The sequence below is a fragment of the Lagenorhynchus albirostris genome, chromosome 7 (genome assembly GCF_949774975.1).
Source record: "Lagenorhynchus albirostris chromosome 7, mLagAlb1.1, whole genome shotgun sequence".
NCBI lineage: Eukaryota > Metazoa > Chordata > Mammalia > Artiodactyla > Delphinidae > Lagenorhynchus > Lagenorhynchus albirostris.
Genome location: NC_083101.1, coordinates 25,972,118 through 25,996,085, shown reverse-complemented (window position 1 = coordinate 25,996,085; position 23,968 = coordinate 25,972,118). Strand labels below are relative to the sequence as shown.

The window sequence follows — 23,968 nt, the reverse complement described above, 5'->3', positions numbered from 1 at the left end:
GAGATGAGGAACCACTGGACAGTTCTGCCCGGGGGACTGATATAACTTGACCTTGTATTTAGGCTCAAGGTCCATCAAGGCAGTCTAGCGCTGGAGTCAGTGCTCTCAGAATAAAAGAATCAGTCGCCAGCACAAGGACTCTGCCACACAGCGAGCGCCCTGCAAGCGCCGGCCCACTACTGTGGCTGTCACAATCCTTTCACTTAAACCCCGCCCCGACCTACCGCCCTCTAGTTCCCCAGCTCCAGGGCTCCGCATCCACTCAGTCCGGTCTCCACGTAGCGCTTCCCCGGCTATGGATTGCGCAACTCAGACAACAGGGCGGAGCCTGGACGTGGGCGGAGTCTGGACGTAGGCCGAACCGCGGCGGGCTTGGAGAACGCCCCGGCCGCAGACTCTCCATGGAAGCCCCGAGAACCCCGAGACGCCCACTGACTGCGCCTGCGCACGCGCAATCCAGGCCGCCGACATTCCAAAACGGTAATTCGCGCCGCCCCGCCCCAATTCCGGGGCGGAGTTCTTGGCTGCGCCTGCGCACAGGCTCGCCGCACCCTACGCCTGCGCGTTCAGCCAGCCCGACCCCATCCCCCAGGTTTTTCGGGTGGGGGAGGGGGTGCGTCTCGGCGAGTCACGATGATGGCGGCCACCATCCTGTGGTGAGGTAGCGGATTCTCTGCTGATCTCGCAGAGCCCCTGGCGCTTCCTGCAGACTCAGTGGCTGGCGCCGGGCTCGTGAGGAAGCACGGTGGCTCGTGCTCGCGAGGAAGGCCGCAGTCGCGGAGGCAGCGGCGCGGCCCGGGGCCAGGGCTGGGGGAGAGGCCGCTCTGCAGGGCGAATGTGACAAGCCCCCACCCCCACCGCTTTCCTCCCTAGTGCGCGAGGAGCGCGGGCGACCCCGGGGCCCCGCCAGGCCACAGACCCCGCCCAGCGGCCAGCACCCGGAGCAGGCCCGGCAGCGGAGCTGCGCGGCGGCACCATGCTGGTCACCCTGAAGACCCTACAGCAGCAGACCTTCAAGATCGACATCGACCCAGACGAGACGGTGAGTGCGGCGGGAGCGCGGAGCCCGGCACCGGGCAGGGGAGGCGCGCGAGGCGCCCACCGGGCCTGGGCTTGGGGCGGTGCGGCGGGGCCGTGTGCGGGGCCCCGGCCTCAGCTTCTAGAGGGGCCCGGCGGCGCGCCCGAGCGGGGAGACCTCCGGTACACCCTAGAGGGCCCGGCGAGCGGGGTCTTGGGTCCCGGGCGCTGGATGAGGCCTGCGGGCTCCGAGCGCGGGCAGGGCCCGGGGGCCCGGCGGCAAGCGGCCCACCGGACCTTCAGAGTTGGCTGTGGGCTTTGTGGCAGGAGTAAGGGGAAGCAGTGGTCGGACACCGAAGCCCTGGTGGCAGATGGCGTGGAGTACACGCCCGCTGGGCACGGGAGGCCTCGGCCTGGGCGCTCTCGGCGGAGGGGCCAGAGGGGGAGGGGAGGTCAGACTGCCTCGGCGGTCTAGCCGGGCTCCCCGATGGTGGGTGCACGGGTGGGGGAGGGAGATGTCGGCGTCACCACTGTCCCTGAGTGGACCTGGTTAGGCGCTGAGGTCTAGGAAGCGCTAACTGGAGATAATGAGCCTTAAATGAAAAGTATCAGATTCCGTCTGCTGCACAGTGAGAGGCGAGTGGTGAGGGGTGGTGAAAATGCATTCTTTGCCCTATTCGCCGCAGAATTGGTGACCCTTTTATTTGCCTATATCTTGAATCGTTTCACTGCAGTTCTCCCGCCACCCAACCCACACCCATGTGTAGATTGCCCTTTGAGCCCTCTTTGGTGGTGAAGTTTGTTGGGTTAGAGCCCTTCAAATCCAGGCTCAAACTTAACTCCAGATTAATGAGTTCCCTGTGTTAGAAGTCTTGAAGTTGTAGGAGTCGGAACTCTGCACCCAACCCCCAAGTAATAGGCTTTCAGGGGAGAAAAAAAGAAAATAAAAACTTTGAATCTCTTCTGTAAACTCTTGAACACCTCAGAAGTTCACGTGTTAAATTCTCATGTCATCCTGTGTATTTGTGAGTGCAAAAAGGCACTGTGTTGAAATCAGTACAACTTTTTGCCAAGATCTAAAAATGCCATTCAGTGTAAACTTACTTGTGTTCTGGAATTGTGATGCTGTACACCACTGAGGTTGTCATAAGGCTGTATTTAAAGCAGCAACTTTCAGCCCATCTGTATTTTTAAAAATAGGTGATTCAATTTTGGTGGAGATCTGGGGCCTTAGTGTTAGTTAATTAAATAATCCTGAGCTCCCATGTGTGGCTCTAACTTATTTGCTATGTGCCTGTTTTGCAAAGATGTGAAGATTAAATATTATTTAATTGGTGGTCAGTAAATGGAATCGATTATTAATCACTCCATACCTTTGAGTGAGGGTATAGTGTTATGTTTTACCTATATCATTTAATCTAAAGTTTTCTACACCTTTAATTATTTAAAAAAAGTAGTTCCCAACCTTTTTGGAATTGTGGTACTAAATGATTTTAGTTCAAGATATTTAATTATATGTGTAAGTATGCTGTGTGGTAAATTCTTAAAGGTGCAGGAGAGAGCAATTTTAGATGAGAAATTCAGTGTTCTCAGAAGTAATTGACAACACCCTGTGGATTGCTATTACTAACAAAAATCATATTCTTCCTGAGTATTCCTTTACTGCTTGGTGTATACTTAGAAGTTAAAGGATGAAAGTTAATGCAGCTGTTTAATGTTTTCAGACGAAACTTTTCATAAAATGTTATTGACTTTGGATTTTTGTAGTGACACGTGTTGGTGCTGCAGGAACTTTACCAGCTTATATTCACAATTAATTCCAAGATTATTGAAACCTAAAGGATTTTTTTTTTTTGGTAAATATCTGTGGATTTATTGAAGTTATGCAGTGACTTTCTACAGCTCCACTGAATTATTTATGTTCTATAAAGTTTGTATAGCTCTTTAGGCATTTTATGCATTCTTTATCTTAGAGCCAATATTGTATTGTATAGATTCTTAACTGTACTTGCTGTTTTCCAGTTTATTTCCAAGGGGATTTAAGTTATATGAAACATACTTCTAGAGGTATATTTTCCGAAAGCTCAGTTGTTACAGAGAGTTGCTTCTTTAGCTTTTTATTGCTGTTTGTCCAAATATAATTTTGTTGCTGTTTATGTAAATATAAAAGCTAACATTGTTAGGCTGGGACAAGAAATGAAAACACTTAATCTGGATATACTGGAACATTTACATTAAAATGACTTGTGGGTTTTTACTTTAATGGACTTAAATTTTAAAAATGGGAAAAATGTTAGAACTATTTTAATTCCATCTTTATAGTGATTTTTAATTAAATATTTATTTTTGATACAGTATTTGAGAAAATTCCAGTAAGAAAAGAAGCAATGAAAATTACATAAATAGAGGGAGGCTGTAAGTGTCCTGTTTATAATTTGTGAAAGCTAGATAACCAAGGATATTAGAAATAGATCTAAAATAAAGGGGAAAAAATAGGATTTTACTGAGACCTCTAGGGAGATTCACATAAAATGAACAGATTTTGGTCTCTAAGACCTCTATTTTGGCCGCTCAAAGGTTTTATTTTTACCTAGAAGGAACTAAGAAACCTTAAGGAACTTAAGTAACTTGAGGTGGCCGGTATAGAAACTTGTGAGCTTGAGGTGAGCAGGAGCGAAAACGAGTGAAAGGACTGAGAGATAAGAGGAATCGTGGGAGTGAATCATTTGCTCAACAAGTGAATGTTCAGTGAGCTTTGACTGGCAGAACTGGAGGAGTACAGGGACATGGGAGACATGGTCTGGGTCTTCTTGGGAGCCATATTGACATAGTCTTAGCTCCGTCAGTGGCTATAGAGTAGATGCACAAAGTAGAAAAAGCAAGAGGATTTGTTTTTAAGGTGTTTGTATTTGCTTTAGTGTTTGAATGTTGAAAGTCCTCCCTTGCCTCTTTTTTAACAAGAGAAACTTTCTTAACATTCATTTGCCATTTTGTACCATTTACTTGACCATTACCATGCACTGCCTTTAGTGTTAACCATTACAAAACAGTGATTTTATTATTACAATAATAATTCATCTCCTCATAGAATAACTGGGGAAAAAACCAACAGTAAGTTTCAGGTGAGACTTTAAATGCATAAGCTGAAATATGATTGTATTATATAAGTGACATCAAAGTTATGTGTACACATTGGAAGTTTTTGGTAAGAGAATTGTGAAGATACAGTAGTTTTAATTTCTATAGACAGTATATCTAATATGCTATGCAGTAGTCTGCAAAGAATTAACCTCACTTTGTGGTATATTTGTGTAATGGTGATTATGCTATAAAATACTACTTGAGTACTAGTCTTGTACATGGGATTTACTAGCCATCATTTATTAGCAAATTGTTCCCATTGTGGCTTATTGTATTTTAACAGAGTTGTGCTGAAGATAGTACCTTATTATGGAAGTTCCCTAGATTATTAAAACATTAAGTAGTAAACATATTAAAACACTATCACAGAGGTAAAAACTAACGTTTCTTGGCATATTGGTAAAACAAAATACTGTAGTACCTGGGAAACCTGGTATGGTTTGTATCAGACCTTTGCTCTTTCTATACTTGGCACACAGTAGGCATTTAATAAAGATCTTTTGAATGAATTAAATACATTTTTTGGTGAATTGCCAAGTCAGTGATCCCTCAGTGTTTGCATGTTGATTTATTTAATGTTTGTTGAATACTTACTAAAAATATCAGGTCTTGCTGTCATGGTGTGTACATTATAGTGGAATAAATGAGTCGAAAGCAAATTTTAAAAAACAGATAGTGGTAAGAGTTATGTAGAGAATTGAAATAGGGTGAGGTAATTTGATAGTGTATGACTGGGTGGCTACTTTTAAATTGGTCACAGAAGGCCTTTCTAAATAAGGTGACATTTAAACTGAGATCTGAATAGTAAGCACTCAGAGATGGGGAGAGTGTTTTCTGTAGGGAAAGACCTTTAAGAGTGTGTTTTGGGAATCAAAAAAAGGCCTGTATTGTTGATCTAGTAGTTAAAGGAGAAGAGAGGTAAGGGATTAGAGTTAGGCAAGGGGCCAGGGCCTGTAGGGCTTTGTAATAAACTGAAGGTTTTCAGTGTAAAATAGGAGGCCTTTGGGGGCTTTTAAGCAGAGGAGAAAAATTATTTCTTTTATGATTTGAAAAGGTTACTTTGCTGTATGGAGAATAGATAGTAGGAAGACCATTTAGAAGGCTTGCACAACAGTCTTAAGAGGTCAAGGCTTTGACCAGGGAAGTAGGAGTGGAGATACAAAGAGAGGTGGAGGGATTTGAGATATGATTGGGAGGATAGAGTTGAGAGAATTTTTTGATGCGTTGGAGTGGGGAAAATTGAGAAATCAAAGATTAAACATAGGTTTTGGTTGTATAACTTGTGTGAATACTTGTGTTCTTTCCTGAGATGTGGAGGGATGGGAGAGGGACAGGTTTAGGGGTTGGGGTGGAAACTCAAGACTTAAGTTTAAGATGCCTATTAAACATTCAGGTGGAAATGACAAGGAGATTTGCTATGAATTTCCGTCCCAAAGGGGCATTTGGGCTGGAGTTAGAGACATGACAATAAGCAGCATATATGTTTGACCTCAATCCATTGGACTGGATGAGACCATCTTGCCACAGTCTTTTTCAGTGTCCATGCCTTGCAAAATTGAGTCCAAGTGCCTAGATTATCCCTTATGTGTAATTAACTTCTCTGCTACTGGAATTGAGGAACCCTGGTGAGAATGTGGTGGGATGGGGCTTAGGGCTGAAGCCTGGGATGCTATAACATGTGGAGATTGAGTACTGAAGAGGTCAGTTAAGGAGCAACCTTTGAGGTAGGAAGAATCCAAGAGAAGAAAAAAGTTTCAAAGAGGAAGAAAAGGTCAAATGTATCTACTCTTGAGAAATCAGAAGTAAGATAAAAACAAGAAACATGACTTTTGGTTTCGGCAACTTGGAGGTCATTAGTGACCCTAATGAGTAGTCTCCATGGAGTGTTAGGGCCAGAATTTAGTGGATTGAGGAATGAGTGGGAAACATGTGAAAATGATCACAATAATTCTGAGCGTCACAGCCTATGGTAGGCATCGTTTAAAACACACACACACACACACACACACACACACACACACACACACACACACACACACACACACACACACACACACACACACACACACACACACACACACACCCCAGAATTGTGGAAAATATGTAATAGTGTATGTTTTAAAAAAAAGAAATGGAGACCAGCATGATTGGTAACTTGCCTGGGGTCATACAGCAATGGACTTGGTAGTTTCACTGTCTGTGAATGATGTTCTTGCCCATACTCTGACCTTCTGTTCCTTAATCGCTCATCCATTGATCTTTCCTTCTACTCTACCTCAGTTATTCAGACTCATGACTGGTAACTAGCTCTTATCACAACCAGTAACTGTAGCTCTTCCCCCCATCCACAGTAATCAGTTTTTAGTATCCCACTTTAACTTCCCTCTGAATCCAATGCTAAAGAGACTTACAGTCTATTCCATCCATACTCCTTTTCACTGGCCTTCCCCTCGTGCCCAGCTAAGATAGAGTCAGTGACTATAATCACTCCCTTGCAAGGGTCAGGTATAGCATGTCTCTTGAGCCAGGCTGCCTGGCTGGCAGGTTTCAATCCTGGCCTTAGTACTTGCTGTGTGATGTGACCTTTGGCAAGTTACCCGATTTTGTGCCTGTTTCCTCATCTGTAAAAAGAGAACACAGCCATGGAAGTACTAACCTCACAGGATTGTTTTGATGGTTATATGAGTTTGATATGATACACAGAGTGCTTAGTGACAGTGCTTAACAACATGGTCCCACTCTCACTCCATTATTCTTGTTTGAAATACTCCAAATATGATTAAATTCAAGTCTGTGTCTGTACCTGTGCAGCTAGAAGGCGAACACATAGGCACCTTGACTTGTCTCACTTAAATTCCTGAACAATAATCGTAATCAGGCCCTTGTAGTGACAGTCATACATTTCACTATTCACTTTTCCACTGTCATAGGCAGATTTCATATCATCTTCTCTCTTTATTTTCAATCAGTGACCCTAGATTTTAGGTTTTATTGAAAATATAGAAACAGTCGGGACAGAACTTTTACAAGATCCTACTGGAACTCCCTACCTGCTAGCCTCCTTTTATTGTGGAGATAGCTATGTATTGTGGATGGTGCTATCTAAGGCCAATCCCCCCCCCACTTTAACACAGCATCCTAAACTCTTGTCGTTTATGAAGGACATCACTCCATCAGTTCTCCTTTTCTACAATCATTGATTTTTCCATTTCTAAATTTATTTAATTTATTTCTGCATTGGCTCTTTGCTGCTCTGCGCGGGCTTTCCCTAGCTGTGGTGAGCAGGGGGCCACTCTTGTCTGTGGTGCTCGGGCTTGTCACTGCAGTGGCTTCTCCTGTTATGGCGCACGGGCTTAGTTGCTCCGTGGCACGTGGGATCCTCCCCGACCAGGGCTCGAACCCGTGTCCCCCTGCATTGGCAGGCAGATTCCCAACCACTGTGCCACCAGGGAAGCCCAATTTTTCCATTTCTAGAGTATCTAAACATTTTCCTTGTCTTAATAAAACCCTCCCTTGTCTCCACATTTGTCTACTCCTCCATTTCTCCCTCTTCCTCACATCAGAACTTAAGAGTAGCTCTTGAGTCTGTTTGCTTTTTTTTTTTAACATCTTGCTCTTTCAAATACATCATGCTATTCCTAAACTAGAGGAGAGTTTTCTCCCACTTTATAGTTGCCCTGTGCCCTTGAGCATAGTACTTAAATCTCTTTTCTTGTGAGTAAAATGGGAGTAATAATATTTACCTGCCTTCCTTGTAGAGTTGATCTGAAAATCAGATGAGATTATGGATCTGAAAAATTTTTGGTGAATTGTGAAATCAGAAATAAATCTATGCAATTTCTTTTTTAACAAGTCCTGTTTACAGTTATTTTGATCAGTATTTTTACTGTCCTTTTTGAACAAGGTTTGTGTAAGTGAGATATCCTCATTTTCTTAGCTTGATGTAATCAGCAATTTCAGTGTTGAGAGCAGTGTTCTAGCTTTAGCTTGGAAATGGAGATTATTTGATAGATAATGTATAAAATTTCTGTTGCCTTTGGAAAGAAATGTGCTAAATTTAAGCCTGCTGAAGGACACCATGTCTGTTGCCTATAAGTTTGGGTAAATACATTCCTTGTGTAATGTCTCAAAGAGCTAATTTTATAATAGAATGAACTTTATAAACCCTTTAACATTACATATACCTATTCCAGCAGAGGAAGTAGACCAACTACAAATGACTAATATGTACGAATAGGTCCTAGATACTTCAGCAGGTAGATAAAAATTGTTATTTGTCTCTCCCTCTGCCCTCTCCGCCACACACTTCTGGTTGAATGAGGTAGGTGGCTTCTTTGTAGTACGTTAGATCCATTTTCTGCCTATATAGAAACTTGAAAATTTACAATTAACTTGGGAGTTTCTACTTTTCAATCTTCAAAGTATGTGTCTGTTTTGATTGTTGAAACCATACTGTTAGGGATATATTTTATAATAGAAGAGATTAAATTGGCGTAAATAGGTAGGTTTAGGAGCCTGAATACCATAGTTTCTGTGGGGGGAAATTAATTCTGTATTTAAAATTATATTTTAAAAAGTAGCCTTTTGGATCATAACCCTAATTTGAGAATTGGTTGCCTTTGTTTACTGTTTATCCACATATTATTAATACTGTAGTCTTAGTTATTCTTTCAGTTAAAAAAAAAAAAACAAAACTCTTGTGCAACATTTTTTTCATTCCTTGGGTCCAGTGGGGAGATTTTTCCTGTTGCACTGATGTCAACCAACATCTTCATAATTCTGTTTTTAGAATTAGCAGAAACCGACTTTGTGGAAGAGATTCAGGAAATACTCCTTGGTGCCTGCACCAGTTTCTCAAATGGAAGGATACCACCCAAGGAACCAAAGAGGAAAAAGCTTTGCCCATAGCGTAAATCTATGAAATTCTTTTGTAAACATATTTGGCTTTAGGTCTCTGTTTCCTTTTGCTAATCGTTTAATTGCCAAAACTTATTTGCTCTTACTAATTTTTTTTTTTTTTTTTTGTGGTACGCGGGCCTCTCACTGTTGTGGCCTCTCCTGTTGCGGAGCACAGGCTCCGGACGCACAGGCTCAGCGGCCATGGCTCACGGGCCCAGCCGCTCTGTGGCATGTGGGATCTTCCTGGACCGGGGCACGAACCCGTGTCCCCTGCATCGGCAGGCGGACTCTCAACCACTGCGCCACCAGGGAAGCCCGAAAGGACTACTTTTAATGGTGGTTGGCCTGAACTAGGGTAGTGCCATGGGATGCAATATAGTGTTCACATTGGGAAGTAGTTAGATGGTAAGTTGGAACAACTGAATAAATGATTTAATGTGAGGAATATAGGAGAAGGAAGAGACAAATACCTCACAAGGGAATGGGATGAAAAAGGATAACTGATCTGCTTTTGTGTTGGCACTTTTTCATAGTGATTATCTCCCTTTTGGGGAAAAAATAAAAACTACGTCAACTATGTTTAGTATTAGATGTTGAGTATATTTTTCTTTTAAAATGCACAATTTCATAAGAGAGAAGTATGTGGCTAGAAAAAATTTGACTTCTTGAGTGTTAACCATGCATTGTCTCTAGTTGAATCAATGATAAACTCCCATTCTTTATCTAGGGGGAAATAAGCAGCAAAATGAAAGTTTAGTTCCTGCTTCTTGTTTGTTAGCCTTGGAGAAGCCTGGTTATTTACTGGGATCATAGTGCTCAGTTTTAGATCCATCCTGTTGAGATGACTTATTGGAAGTATTGGCACGGGGCTCAGCACAGAGGAGTCATAACTACATTGGCTGTTGGACATAACCTTTCCGAGGGAAACCATGTGCAGAGTTGCTACCTTTTCCTTCTTTGCAACATCCAGAAAGAAGGCCTTTCTTTATAGCTGTTTTAAAGTATGCTCAATTTGATTGAGTTAGGGAAGACTTAGACAAAGTAGTCTAGAAACCATCTTTCAGCAATTACATTATGGTTGAGATGCCTATGGGACATCCAGTGAAGGTGTCAAGTAGAGTCAGGAGAGAGCTGGGCTAGAGATACACATGACATATGAATGGTTCTTAAAACTAGGAGTAGATGAAATGGATTATCCTAGAAGTCTGTGTGAAGAAAAGGCAGTCTTGGGCATAGCCCTAAGTAACACTTAAAGGTCTCGCCAAGGAAGAGGATTTCAAAAAGGAGTGAACAAAGAGATAGGAGGAAAACCAGAAGAGTGTGGTGTTATGGAAGCCAAAGGAAAACAGTGCGTAAAGGAGAGATGAGTCAGTACTGTCAAATGTGGCAGAGAGGTCAAGTAATACTACAGAGAAGGACTAAGAAGTATCTGATGATGATGTTGCTGAATTTAGTGGTACTGGTGAGGGCAGTCTTAATGGAATTGTGGGAGTAGCACTACTGCAGAAAATAAGCTGTAGAATGAGAACAAAGTCTGCTTCAGTTTATCAGCATTGTGTTGTACCCTGGAGTAATAAGTGTGGGGTTATGAGTAAGTAAAGACAATGTATAGTTAAGTTTTTGAAAATTACTTGAGACTAAGAGGAGGAGGAGACTGTGGGGGATTTTGTGTGTTTTTAAGATGATAGAGAATTGGGTCTGTTTAAGTGTGAATGGAAATGAACTGGCTTTGAGGGAGAGGTTGAAAATACAACTCAGCGGGGTGGGGGAGTAGGAAACAATGAATCTAGCAAGGTACTGGAGAAAGGAATTAGATTTGAAGAGAGGGATAGCTTTCATTTAGTAGGGAAGAAGATTGAGATTAGGTGGATCTGGACGCAAAAAACCATGTGTCAGTTTGGTAGCAGAAAGTTGAGGGTGTGAGTTCCTGTGGTGTCTTCTGTACCTTGAAGTAGAAAATGGTCATCTGCAGGGGGTTGTGGGGGAGTGTTGGGAATCAGATTTAGAGGAGAGTACAGGTTTCAAACAACCTCTTGGAGGAGGGAGGAGAGGGCTAACCAGGGGAACAGAAGGATTGGGGGTGTCGTTCTTTTTCTCCAGTAACATTTAAAAGACTGGATATAAATGTGGATAGGCAGCTGGTTAGACATTAAAGGTGAGATGTGTTAGATAAGTGAGGTAGAAGAGTATGACACCACAGTGGTTGAAGTAAATTTTATTTTGAGTACTGACAAATAAATTCAACTGTGCTGGTCCAGATGTGGAGTTTTACCTGGTAGGAGCAACAGAAAGGCAAACAAGTCTGTGATGTTAGGAAGAAAGTGATAGAAGCAGTGGCATTATTGTCTAAGCTGAATAGAGTTTGCAGTAAAGATCAGAATGAATGAAAGTAGAGGCTCAAGGAACCAAAGTTGTAATGAGATGCAAGACCAGGTGTAGTGAACAGTTACTGAGAGAGCTGGTGGGAAAAGGAGATTGGCACTTACCATTTCAAAGAGCATTTTGGGGATGATGAGATTCAGCCTGTGTCCTGAATGACTGTGAGTAGATGACTTAAGTGGATTGGAAGTAAAGATCATTGGGTTGAGGTTAAGGAACAATGCCAGAAGTTTGGACAGGTCAGGGAACCTGGTTCCAAAGTCTGGTTCACTTCTTTTCTTTTTTTTTGATGCCGTTGTAAACAGGATTGTTTACTACAAGGTATTTTTTTCATCTTTATTGAGATATACTTCAAATACTACAAAAGTTCACGTATTTTCTTTGACACATGACCCAAGGTGGTTTTGCTGCATTGAATACACACACACACACACACACACCCTCTGCCCCCAAAATGTCAAGGTGTCCTGGCATATTGCCCACAAAACATTATATCATTTGATACCCTTGTTCTGAGTGTGTCTCTTCACACTTATCACCAAAAATTGTTCAAGACAGTCTTTTCCAGTATGACCGTCTATTGGATTAATGATGTCTGACATTAAAATTTGTGCTTTTGGTTACTAATGATGTTGAGCTTTTCTTTTTATTGGGTGTATAATTGTGAATTGCCTGCCCCTGTCATTTGTCCATTTTTCTGTTGGCACAAGAACCGTTTTCTACCATTTCTCTTAATTTTTTATTTGCATTTTTTCTTTTGTTATGTGTCTTGTTATTTCTGTTTGAGTTGCGTGCTTAGTTTATTAATTTTCCTTCTTTAATAATAAACATGTTTAGTGTTAGTCTATGATTACTTTTTTAACCACATCATATAGGTATTGTTATGTAGAGTTCTCATTGTTATGTTTTAGTATTCTTTAATCACAGTTTTGATTTTTTGAAGCAATGTTATTTAGTAGTAAAATGACTAGAGGGTTTTTTTGTTGTTGTTTGTCCTCCTTTCCCACTCTTAATCATATATATAGCGGGTTGAGATTCTTGTGATGGATTTCCACTTTGGGGATATCAGAATAGCAGTGATGCTACTGGCCCACTTCAGGAAGATCAGTATAGCAAGGGTGATTTATGTGGCATTTGCAAAACACTCTGCTCTAAAGCTTGGAGTCAGAAGAGCTGGTTTTGGATTTCAGCTACTACTTATAGTAGCAATGTGATTTGGGGAGGAACCCTACCTTTTGTATCCCTATTGTGACAGTTTTCCACTTAAAGCTCAGAGCTATCAATTCAGACAATTTTTTTTTTTTTTTTTTTTTTTTTTTTGCGATACACGGGCCTCTCACTGTTGTGGCCTCTCCCATTGCGGAGCACAGGCTCCGGACGCACAGGCTCAGCGGCCATGGCTCATGGGCCCAGCCGCTCCACGGCATGTGGGATCTTCCCGGACCGGGGCACGAACCTGTGTCCCCTGCGTCGGCAGGCAGACTCTCAACCACTGCACCACCAGGGGAGCCCCGGACAATTTTTAGAAGAATTCTGGGAACTGAAGGAAATGGAATTTTCCCCCTTGATTCTTGGTCATTTAAAGTAGTGAAATTTAGTTCCATTATGTCTCCTTGCCTTTTTTTTTCCTACTCCTGTGCCACCGTACTTCAGAAATTGATTGCACTCTTTTTCTAAGTATCAATACTTCATAATGAACCTGTGGTCATGTAATTTTAGGGATGGAAGACCATAAAGATCATGTATTCCAGTCCCTCTTTATAGATGAGACTGATGTTGAGAAAAACTGAGCTACCTGTTCAAGATCATTGAAGTAATACAGTGGTTCTCAAGTTTGGCCGAACTTTGAAACCAACTGTAAAGCTTTTCAAAAATATTGATGTCCAGACCCACCCTCAGAAATTATATTTTAATTGGTCTTTGTAAAGCTCTCCCTCAGGTGATTATAATGAAACATTAGCCACTTTTAAAGTGAATAATTTGCCTTTTAACATTTACATTTAACTTTTTTTTTATTATTGTGGACAAGACCACTTTATTTCTTAGACCTTTTAGATTAGAGAGCTTTTCTTTACTTTCTTACTCTGTGAGAAATAAGCCCATAAACTTTATAGTGAGAATCAAAACTTTCTGCTTTTGAAACCTTTATTTTGAATAGACTTATAAAGTCAACTGATAAAGTCTTTTTTTTAAAAAACTGTGTACGTGGAACAGATGGTAAAACAGTTTATACTTCTACCTAGTAGTATGGGTTGTTAATAATAGGTCTTTTTGACGTAATATTGTAAAGACATGACCTTTGAAGTTTTTGGAGTCATTGATAGTATGTATAAAATTTTTATCTTGCATCATTTGTTCAGATTCTGGATTTTCATTTGCTTAGACTTTTTCAAAAATCAAAAAATTTTTTCCTATAGGTAAGAGCACTGAAAGAGAAGATTGAATCTGAAAAGGGTAAAGATGCCTTTCCTGTAGCAGGTCAAAAATTAATTTATGCAGGTATGCATTAAATGCTGAAATTAATATGCCATTTTCTTGTGTACTGTGACATTCTTTAGTTTTACAAATTGCCATCTTACAAACTGTAGTGTATACAAATTGATTGTCAGAAACATTGTACAAATAAAAGCAGAGAATGAACAGTCATTTGAATGTTATTAATATTCAGTCCTCTGTTTTTTCACATTTGCTTTATATATTTCTCCATGCAGTGATGTTAGATAGTTTTGCTTATTAGTTTTATCTTTTGTAAGTATTATGTAACTGGCTGTATTTGTTTTGTTTTGTTTTTTGAATTTAAAAATTTTTTTATTGAATTAGTTTGTGTGACATTGTATAAGGTGTACAGGGTGTTACTCTGATACACTTATATATTGTAATATGATTGCCAGTGTAACGATCTTTATCAGATTACATGGTTAGCAGTACAGTGTTATTGTCTGTGTTCATTATACTGTGCATTAGATCTCTGTGGCTTATTTACTACTCATTAGAAGTTCGTACTCTTAAACACCATCACTCTTATCTCCCCCCAAACCCCATACCCTTGGTAACCACCAAGGTAAAATACTTTTTTTTTTATAAGTTTAGGTTTTTAGAGTCCACATATAAGTGATATCATACTTAGCATAATGTTCTCAAGGTTCATCATGTTGTCGCAGACGGCAAGATATCTTCTTTCTCATGGGTGAATAATATTGTGTATATGGGTCACGTCTTTTTTATTCATTCATCCATTGGTGGGCATTTTGGATTGTTTCCATATCTTAGCTATTGTGAATAGTGCTGCTGTAGAGATGGGAGTGCATATGTCTTGTCAAAATCCTGTTTTCATTTTCTTTGGGTATATACCCAAAAGTGGAATTGCTGGATCATATGGTAGATCTATTTTTAATATTTTTAGGAACTTCCATATACTCCATAGTGGTTGGACCAATTTACATTCCCACCAACACTGTATAAGTATTCTTTTTTCACCACAACCTCACCAGCCCCTCTTGTTTCTTGTCTTCTTGATGATAGCTATTCTAACAGGTGTGAGGTAATACCTCGTTTTGATTTGCATTTCCCTCATGCTTAGTGATGTTGGGCATCTTTTCATCTGTCTGTTCGCTATTTCGATGTCCTCTTTGGAGAAATGTTGGTTTACTCTGATGATTTTTAATCAGATTGTTTGGTTTTTTGTTATTGAGTTGACTGAGTTCTTTATGTATTTTGGATATTAACCCCATATCTGATATATGGTTTTCAAAAATTTTCTCTCATTCTGTAGTCTGTTCCATTCTGTGGAATTCTTTTCATTTTGTTGTTTCTTGCTGTGCAGCGCTTTTGAGTTTGGTGTAGTCCCATTTGTCCATTTTTTTTGTTTTATTTTTTGTGCTTTTGGCATCATGCCCAGAAAATTATTGCCAAGACCAAAATCTCTGACTTTCTTCCCTACACTTTCTTCCAGGAGTTTTATGGTGTCAGACCTTATGTTTAAGTCTCTGATCCATTTCAAGTTAATTTTTGTGAGTGGTGCAAGATAGGGGTCCACGTGTTTCTTCAGTTTTCCCATCAAGCTGAGCATCTTTTTTAATCTATTGGAATGAAACCATTTATACTGATTATGTGTATTAATGTACTTGGAATCATTCCTGTGAAATTAAATTTCAGTTTATCTGTTTTTTAAATAAAATACCAAAATTGAAGAATACAGAAGACCTTATATGTCAAAAGACACTATAAATAAGCGACAGGAGAAGAAAGATTAATATTCAGATTATATAAAGAGCTCTTACAAATCAGTAAGGAGAGGATGACCCAATTAAAAAGCAACAAAGGATATGAATAGGAAATTGTAAATTAACTAGCCTCACTAGTAACCAGAAAAATGTGTGTTAAAAATAGACTTGATATGTGAATTTTGTGGAGAAAATTCTTTTCTTTGTTCTTGAGAAGAAATACTGAGCACTGTCATTGTAGATGTCGGTAAGGTGGATCTTGAGTTGCCCATGGATTCTTGTCTCTTCCTACATAGAGATTTTAAAGTATTTTCTTAACTGAGGCGGTTTAGAGGAAACACCAGCCCTGTGATGAGGAATCAGAAGCCTGAAGAGATACATGTAGTTGATGGCAGACATAAAACTAGAATTTCTGCTTCCTAGTCTTGGCCTGTTTTTTCAATCCTATGCTGAGTAGAGACACTATTCCCTTTTGTCTTAATGCTTGCAGCTTTTGATTCAATAACTTTTTAAAAATGGAAAACGAATTTCAAGGAAAAGGAAGCCTGAAGGAATCCTGACCTTTCATTTGTCCTTCTGCATGACTAAAATCTTACATAGTCTGTGTGCCTTACTCAGTTCTATATTATCTTACCATTTCTGTGTATCAGGACACTATGAGTATCTTATTTTTATAGCAGTGGAACATTTCTGTGTTGCAGGTATCCAGTATTTGTGGGAGCAGGCAGTTCGTTCATTTTTTCTTCCATCACGAGGGATTATAGGTTATTCCGGGGAAGGGGTGGGGAATCCTTGAGCATCTCAAAATTGAATTTTGTTTGTCTAAATGATCTCCTCTTTCTCAGGACCTAGTTAATATTTCCTTACCCAGCAAGTCTTTTTTATTATAAGTAATAATTTTTAAGAAATGTTTGGGATTGAGATATCTACATACAGTATATGAGTTTGCTATCTTTTAGTCAAATGCTTATTTATGCCTTCTTAACTAATCATGTATCCACTTATGTTTATCTTGGCTGACTGGTTAATCTATTTCTTTGGGGAAAGTTTTAATAGAATTGATGTTGGTGATTGTTTTAACCTCAGTTAGTGTAAGACAAAGTTACGGTGCCTTCAGTAATACGTTTTTTTCTTAATGTGCTAGGCAAAATCCTCAATGATGATACTGCTCTAAAAGAATATAAAATTGATGAGAAAAACTTCGTGGTAGTTATGGTGACAAAAGTAAGTTTCAACCTCGTTGTATATATCTTTATGCATGTGAGTTTAAAAAGAAAAAAAAGACGATCCCAAGTCTTGCTTTACACTTTCAAGTGAAAACAGTTTATACACATCCATAGTGGCATGCACTTAATTGTTATTAAAGATTTTAACAGTTTGCTTTGAGTCAACTATAAAGTTAATAGTTTCATATATTTGTAGTTTGAGCATAATTTTAAATATGTCAAAACAACTGATACGTGAAGTGTCATGTTAAAAATTATTAGGTATTGTTGGATTAGTAAAATCACTAATTGTATAATTATTAGAGAATGTGATTCTTAGAAATTGAATAAGTGTTTCTCATTTTGTAGTTTTTAATAAGAGTGCCTTAAAAGGATTTACTAATTGATGTACTAGACCTAACAAATACTTCAGGGCCAAAAAGACATATAGATTAACAATTTCAGTGATATTTCTTAGCCAGTGGGATAGATTTTTAGAAACTAAAAAAGGGAAAAGACAGCTAAGCGAACGATGGAATGATTATTGTGAGAAGGTTTTTAACAGGAACTTTTTTGTGATTTATTGGACTGAAATAAAAGTCAAAAGTTTTTCTCTAAAGCAGAGAATGAATATGGATTCTCTCAGGATTTTTGTTTTATTTATATACTTGTTTAAAGATACGTAAACATGCAGTAGAGAGTTAAGACAAATAGAGGAGTGGTGGTGCTCATGATACTTTTAGGACTGAATTATTATCCTAAATTCTAAACTCCTAATAATCTCAGAAGAGTAGTGTTACTTGTAGCACCCAAAATAAATTTAAATAGGTAATTGGAAACCAGTTTGTCAAAGACTGTAGATAGAATAAATGTGAGTTTCTTTTAAAGTCTCAAAGTAATTGATATATGCAGTAGAAAACAAAGTTGAACAAGTAAATTTTTTTTAACATCTTTATTGGAGTATAATTGCTTTACAATGGTGTGTTAGTTTCTGCTTTATAACAAAGTGAATCAGTTATACATATACAAATATCCCCATCTCTTCCCTCTTGTGTCTCCCTCCCGCCCACCCTCCCTATCTCACCCCTCTAGGTGGTCACAAAGCACAGAGGTGATCTCCCTGTGCTGTGCGGCTGCTTCCCACTAGCTATCTATTTTACATTTGGTAGTGTATATATGTCCATGCCACTCTCTCACTTTGTCCCAGTTTACCCTTCCCCCTACCTGTATCCTCAAGTAGGTCTGTGTCTTTATTCCCGTCTTGCCCCTAGTGAACAAGTAAATTTTAATTATGGAATACTTTTGTAGTGAGAAATGAAAAGCAGCTGAACAGTTTACATGTACTGGACTTAATTTTTTTTAATCTATTAAGAACCATATTGATTTTGCTATATTTAAGCACTTATTAAATGTTAAACTTTAAATACACAGGAACAGAATCATATGAGGAAACTTTGCCTCATCTAGTTTTTTCAAAAACTGTGGTACACAACACAAACTTTACAGATTTAACCATTTTTAAGTGTTTGGTTCATTGGCATTAAATGCATTCACATTGTTGTGTAGCCATCACCACCATCTGTTTCTAAACCTTTTTTCATTTTCCCAAACTGAAACTCTGTACCTGTTAAACAGTAACTACCCATTTCCCCTGCCCCCCAGCCCCTGACACCACTGTTCTCCTTTCTATGAACTTGACTACTTTTCGTACCTCGTATAAGTGGAATCATACAGTATTTGTCCTTTTGTGACTTGTTTATTACCCTTAGTATAATGTCTTTAGGGTTCATCTGCATTGTAGCATGTGCCAGAATTTCTGTCCTTTTTAAGGCTGAATAGTATTCCCTTGTTTAGTTTTATCATACATAGTACATAGTGGAAAATGTGGTAGCCACACATTTGGGTATGTATTTGTTATGGTCTTATTTCCTTTAGTATTATAGTAACGTTGACTATTTAGAACATAACTAAGAGTTAAGCAGGATAGGTAAGTCCCATCCCCCTACCTTGCACAAGGCACTTTTTTCCAGTACACTCTATACTAGCTCAAATAGAACAAGGCACAAATCCACTCATTGCATTTACAGTTTGTTGATTTATACTTGGGGCAAATTCTGTTGAATTTTAATCTCATCTTCCATCAAATCAGTTACCTTTTCACCTTAGGTAAGTTATGAGCTAAGCAGGTAGTGAGTATTGATAGGCTGGAGAAGAATAAAACTCATATAATATGATTTTTACCCATATGTAATTGCTTTTTTGCTTGGTGGGAATGTTTATGGCTCTGATTCTAGTTCAGAAAGTGCTGAGCATGCGGTTATAACTTTATTTGGCCTTTATTGGTCGGTTTAACTGTATATACATCTCAAAAGTTATGTTAATCTCTTTGTACTTACACCTATTGGCTTGTAGTCAATATTGGAATTTTCTTCCCTCCTCTAAAATACAGTAGACTTTCTGGCATGTTCATTAATCATACTTCTGTTTATACTTTCATTTCAAGAAAGTTATTTTTGTTGCTTTCAAATGACGATAAATACTTTGAAGTTGTAACCAAGAAACTTTAATTGTGAAGTTTTGGGGGGGAATTATGTGGTTCTTTTTCTGGATACACATTCTGTACGTTTTAAAATATTTGCTTCTTTTGGTTCTTTTTCATAATGATCCGAAGACTGAAACCGTTGGCCAAGGCTAATGGAAGTTGATAGTTAATGTATATGCTCTCATCAGCTTTGAAAGAATAACATAAATAGTGATTCAGATTGCCGCTATTGATCACTCATTATGTCACCTTACAAAATTATTTTCAAGTTACAAACTTGTATTAGTGTTATGTTTGTAGCATCCAGAGATCAGGTAATAATGCAGTGTTTTATCATAATGCATTATTTTGATTTGTAATGTGTTTAGCCCAAAGCAGTGACAACACCAGCACCAGCTACAACTCAGCAATCAAATTCTGCCACCACTACCACAGTTAGTTCCTCCACAGCACCAACTGTGGTTCAGGCCCCAACCCCTGCCCCCACTTTGGCTCCCGCTCCCACTCCCACACCTGCATCTGTCACTCCAGCATCAACGACAGCGTCTTCTGAACCTGCACCTGCTAGTGCAACGAAACAAGAGAAACCTGCAGAAAAGCCAGCAGAAACACCAGTGGCTGCTAGCCCAACATCAACTGACAGGTAAGAACTGGATTCTAGGAAATTGTATAGGAATATGTTTATAACAGTGACTTCATGAATGTATTTATTTTGATTATTGTTTTGATCAAACTAACTTTCTATCTACTATGTTAAACTTTTTCTAAACTTTGAACCCTGACTAAAGCAGTATGCTTGTGTCTGTTCGGTAATCTGAATTTGTATACTCTGCATTGTTTTTTTTCTCCCAGGGTGAAGGGAAAGGGGTCAGTCATTATTCATTTTGTGTAGAAAAGTTAGGAAATACAAATGACCAAAAAGAAGAAGAATTATAAAATAATCTGACAGTATATTATAGCTTGACACATTATAAATAACTTGACATTTGTCCCCCAATCATTATTATATTTGACCTATATTCTTTGACTATTGTCACATCTATCATAAACATCCTTCCATGTCAGTAAATTTTTCCAGTTGCTACATAGTATTGTGTTTGGGTCTAACATTTGTTAGGTCTTAACCTTAGAAAAGAAATTAACGTCTTTGGATTTTTCCTCATCTGCAAAATGTGGATGACAGCAGGACCTATCTCATAGAGTTGTTATAAGGATTAAATGAAATAAGTAAAAGATATGATATAGCACATGGCACACAGTATGTGCTGAGTAAGTATCTACATCTTCGTGAAGTTGTATAGAAATTTAAGTTTTTGCCTATGTAGATCTTTAGAACAGAAGAAAAAGTGCTGGGATATTTGGGGAGCAAAAAAAAGTTCTTGTGGGAAGTTGGCAGTTAGGATTATTGAGTAGTTTGTGACAAAGGTTTTTTTCCCCAATGATAAATAAAATAACCAAAACAATGCTTCAGTTCTCTTGGCTGGAAATCATACACGGGAATCTCTTCTTTATCTGAGAGCCTGAGTTGCTTTGTGTCCAGTATGTATTGGCACTGAAGCAAGCGGTTTGTTTTTTGTGACTTTGGTGCAACTCAGGACCTCAGTGGCAGTAGCGTCCTGGAATCAGGACCAGTCACAATGGAAAACTATGCAGCATTTGGAAACACTGACATAGAAGGATGTCTGTGATAAATACAATGATGAGAAAGAATTTAGTCATGAATTCTTTCTCATCATCTTTCATTTTAGTGTTTTGTCTTTGAGTGCCGTTTCTTTGAGTCAGTCAGCCATGTTGGGAGGGGTTTGAGTCACCTGGTTTGTTGCTGCTTTGGGCCTCTTTTCAAGGATTTAATTCCCCAAGAGAACACAGGTTCAGGTAGTAAAATATTTTCCCTATGTCAGCCTGCTGTACTTTGCTTTAGGCATTCTGAAACACTGTTGCCTAATTTGGTACTTCTTCCATGTGCAGCTAGAATTGCATACAATCACCCTTAAATAGTGGGAGACAACCCAGAGTCGGCCTATGCTATTGCATCTAAAGGCTGTTACATCTTTTGTGTATGGGAGGGAACTTATAAATTTCACAAATTGGTTTTCCAAATCATTTAAACATTGTAAACTTAATTAAATATGTCTTGAGTTGGTACAGTATATCTTATTTTCTTAATTGCTTTAAGCTCCTTTTAAAAAGCTCCATAGTGTAAGAATTCCCAAATTGATCAATCCATTTTAATGTGCTAATATCATCAATTCAAGTTTTTTTATTATCTCTATTCTTTTTATTTCTTCTTGGGGGTACAGTTTTATTCATCTGTTCTCAAGAGTCAGGATTATCTTTTCAGACCCATAGAGATTACATAAAGGAGTTGATGGTCAGAAAAGCAGACTCCAGAGTTGCCTACTTACTTGGGCTTTGTACACCAACCTTTTACTCTTTTTTTTAAAAATATAAATTTATTTATCTATTTATTTATTTTTGGCTGCTTTTGGTTCTTTGTTGCTGTGTGTGGCTTTCTCTAGTTGCGGTGAGCGGGGACTACTCTTCGTTGCAGCGTGTGAGCTTCTCATTGCGGTGGCTTCTGTTGTTGCGGAGCGCAGGCTCTAGGCGCGCGGGCTTCAGTAGTTGTGGCACGTGGGCTCAGTAGTTGTGGCTCACGGGCTCTAGAGTGCAGACTCAGTAGTTGTGGCGCACGGGCTTAGTCGCCCAGTGGCATGTGGGATCTTCCCAGGCCAGGGCTCAAACCCATGTCCCCTGCATTGGCAGGCGGATTCTTATCCACTGTGCCACCAGGGAAGCCCAACCCTATACTCTTATTTCCCCAAACTATACACCTCAGAGAAGGATAGCACAGAAAGGGAAGGGAGGGAAGCTCAGAAAACCAGCTGCTTAAATGTGCCTTAGTTTCTTCATTTGTGCTATAAAACATTTAGTGTCTTATAAAGCACAGAACTCAGTGAGATAATTATCAGGAGATACGCTGGTATGAATTTTGAGGAGTGTCAGAAAGTTTGTTTATCACCCTGGCCTGACATTTCATTATTAGGGATTTGTTTTTTTAGGTCAGTTTTGTTCTTTTAAAAACCACATATTGCAGTGCAAATTCCACTTGTTGATATCTACATTAGAGAAACTGCACTTGTGCACAAGGACTGTATTGCTTGTAATTGAGGACAAATTGGAACCAACCTAAATATCCATTAGTAAGGGCATGACTCGACATGTTATTTGTGTTAGAGAACTGTGCTATTCAAGTGTGGTAGTGAATAGACAACATCGGCATCACTGGGAGTTTGAAATTAATTGTTAGGCTCCACCCTAGACCTCTAAATAAGAATTTCTGGACGTGGGTCCTAGAAATCTGTATTTTAACAAGCTCTCCTGGTGAATTCTTGGGCTTCCTAAAGTTGGAGGAGCTCTGATATCCAATACTACAGGCCAGTTAAAGTATGCAGTGTATATGCATATTAAATAAATGTGGTTTCAAGGCTTTGTTATCAAGTGAAAACAGCAGATTGCAGAACAGTATAGGCAATAACCACAAACCAAACAAAAGCCACATAACAACATTGCATATTTTCTGTGGGTGGCATATTAATGTGTAGAAAAACAGTAGCAGGGGGACAACACACTAACTGATAAAGTGGTTTCCTCTGCGGATGGGGAGGGGAGGAGTGTTGAGGCAGAATCAAGATTGAATGGTGGTTAAACGGTATCTCAGTCTTATCTGTAATGTTTAAAAAGAAATTTTAAAACAATGTGCAAAAATAGCACAAATTGTTCTATGAAAGAACAGTAACAAAGGAGTCTAATTCTACCAGATAGTAAAATGTATTATGCATGGTAATGATTACAATTTAGTATGGCTCTTAACTAGAAAGACTGCTTGGTGAAATAGTAGTCTAGAAACAGACCAAAATACATACAGGGACTTAATATAAGATAAAAATGTAATTTCAGACCACTGTGGGGAAAATGCTATTAGGATAAATGTCTAGCCATCTGGAGGTAAAAAAAAGATGGATCACATCTTACACTCATAAAAATAAATTTTAGATGGATAGAGATTTAATGTAAAAGTGAAACCATAAACTAGAGGAGAGCATGGGAAAATAATCTTAACCCAAAAAAGTCATAAAAGGAATGATTAATACATTTGACTACAGAAAGAATTTAAAAGGTTGGAAACCAAACAAAAAATGTCTTTATAGTTTGATTTGGTCAATTAAATGGAATACTATGCACCCCTGGGGAAAATTTAGGCAGTTGTAGTTCTGCTGACATGCAGTAATTGTTCAAACACACAACAACAAGACACAGGTCAGGTCTAAGGCAGGAGAATTTGTTTTCTTATATATATAGTATAGAGCTGTAGTATATAGTTCTTTTTGATATTTTGCCTTCTACATGTTAATTTTACTATCTAGTTGATGAAGATATGTTAAAAATTATACCAAAGTATTGTCTTAATCATAACAATCATGTTGAGTGTTATGATACCAGGCACTTTGCTGAGCACTTTACCAGCAGTAACCCTACCCACAGCACTTAGGGATACATGGGTA

At 39.1% G+C, this 23,968-nt stretch overlaps 1 protein-coding gene across 3 annotated transcripts in view; it reads left to right on the top strand.

The window, feature by feature from the left end:
• The first annotated feature begins 545 nt into the window (after positions 1-545).
• The window catches only part of RAD23B (RAD23 homolog B, nucleotide excision repair protein), a 44,285-nt gene continuing 20,862 nt past the window's right edge, over positions 546-23,968 (top strand). Inside the window, exons 1-5 of one of the 3 annotated variants that reach the window (XM_060154686.1) lie at positions 546-661; positions 874-1,042; positions 13,854-13,935; positions 16,804-16,883; positions 19,775-20,049. In XM_060154686.1, the coding sequence (XP_060010669.1) occupies positions 977-1,042; positions 13,854-13,935; positions 16,804-16,883; positions 19,775-20,049 (503 nt within the window). In that variant the 5' untranslated portion in view covers positions 546-661; positions 874-976. Of the gene's footprint in view, positions 1,043-13,853; positions 13,936-16,803; positions 16,884-19,774; positions 20,050-23,968 lie in introns of all 3 variants that reach the window. The other 2 variants (XR_009541527.1, XM_060154688.1) reach the window with 2 other exon arrangements.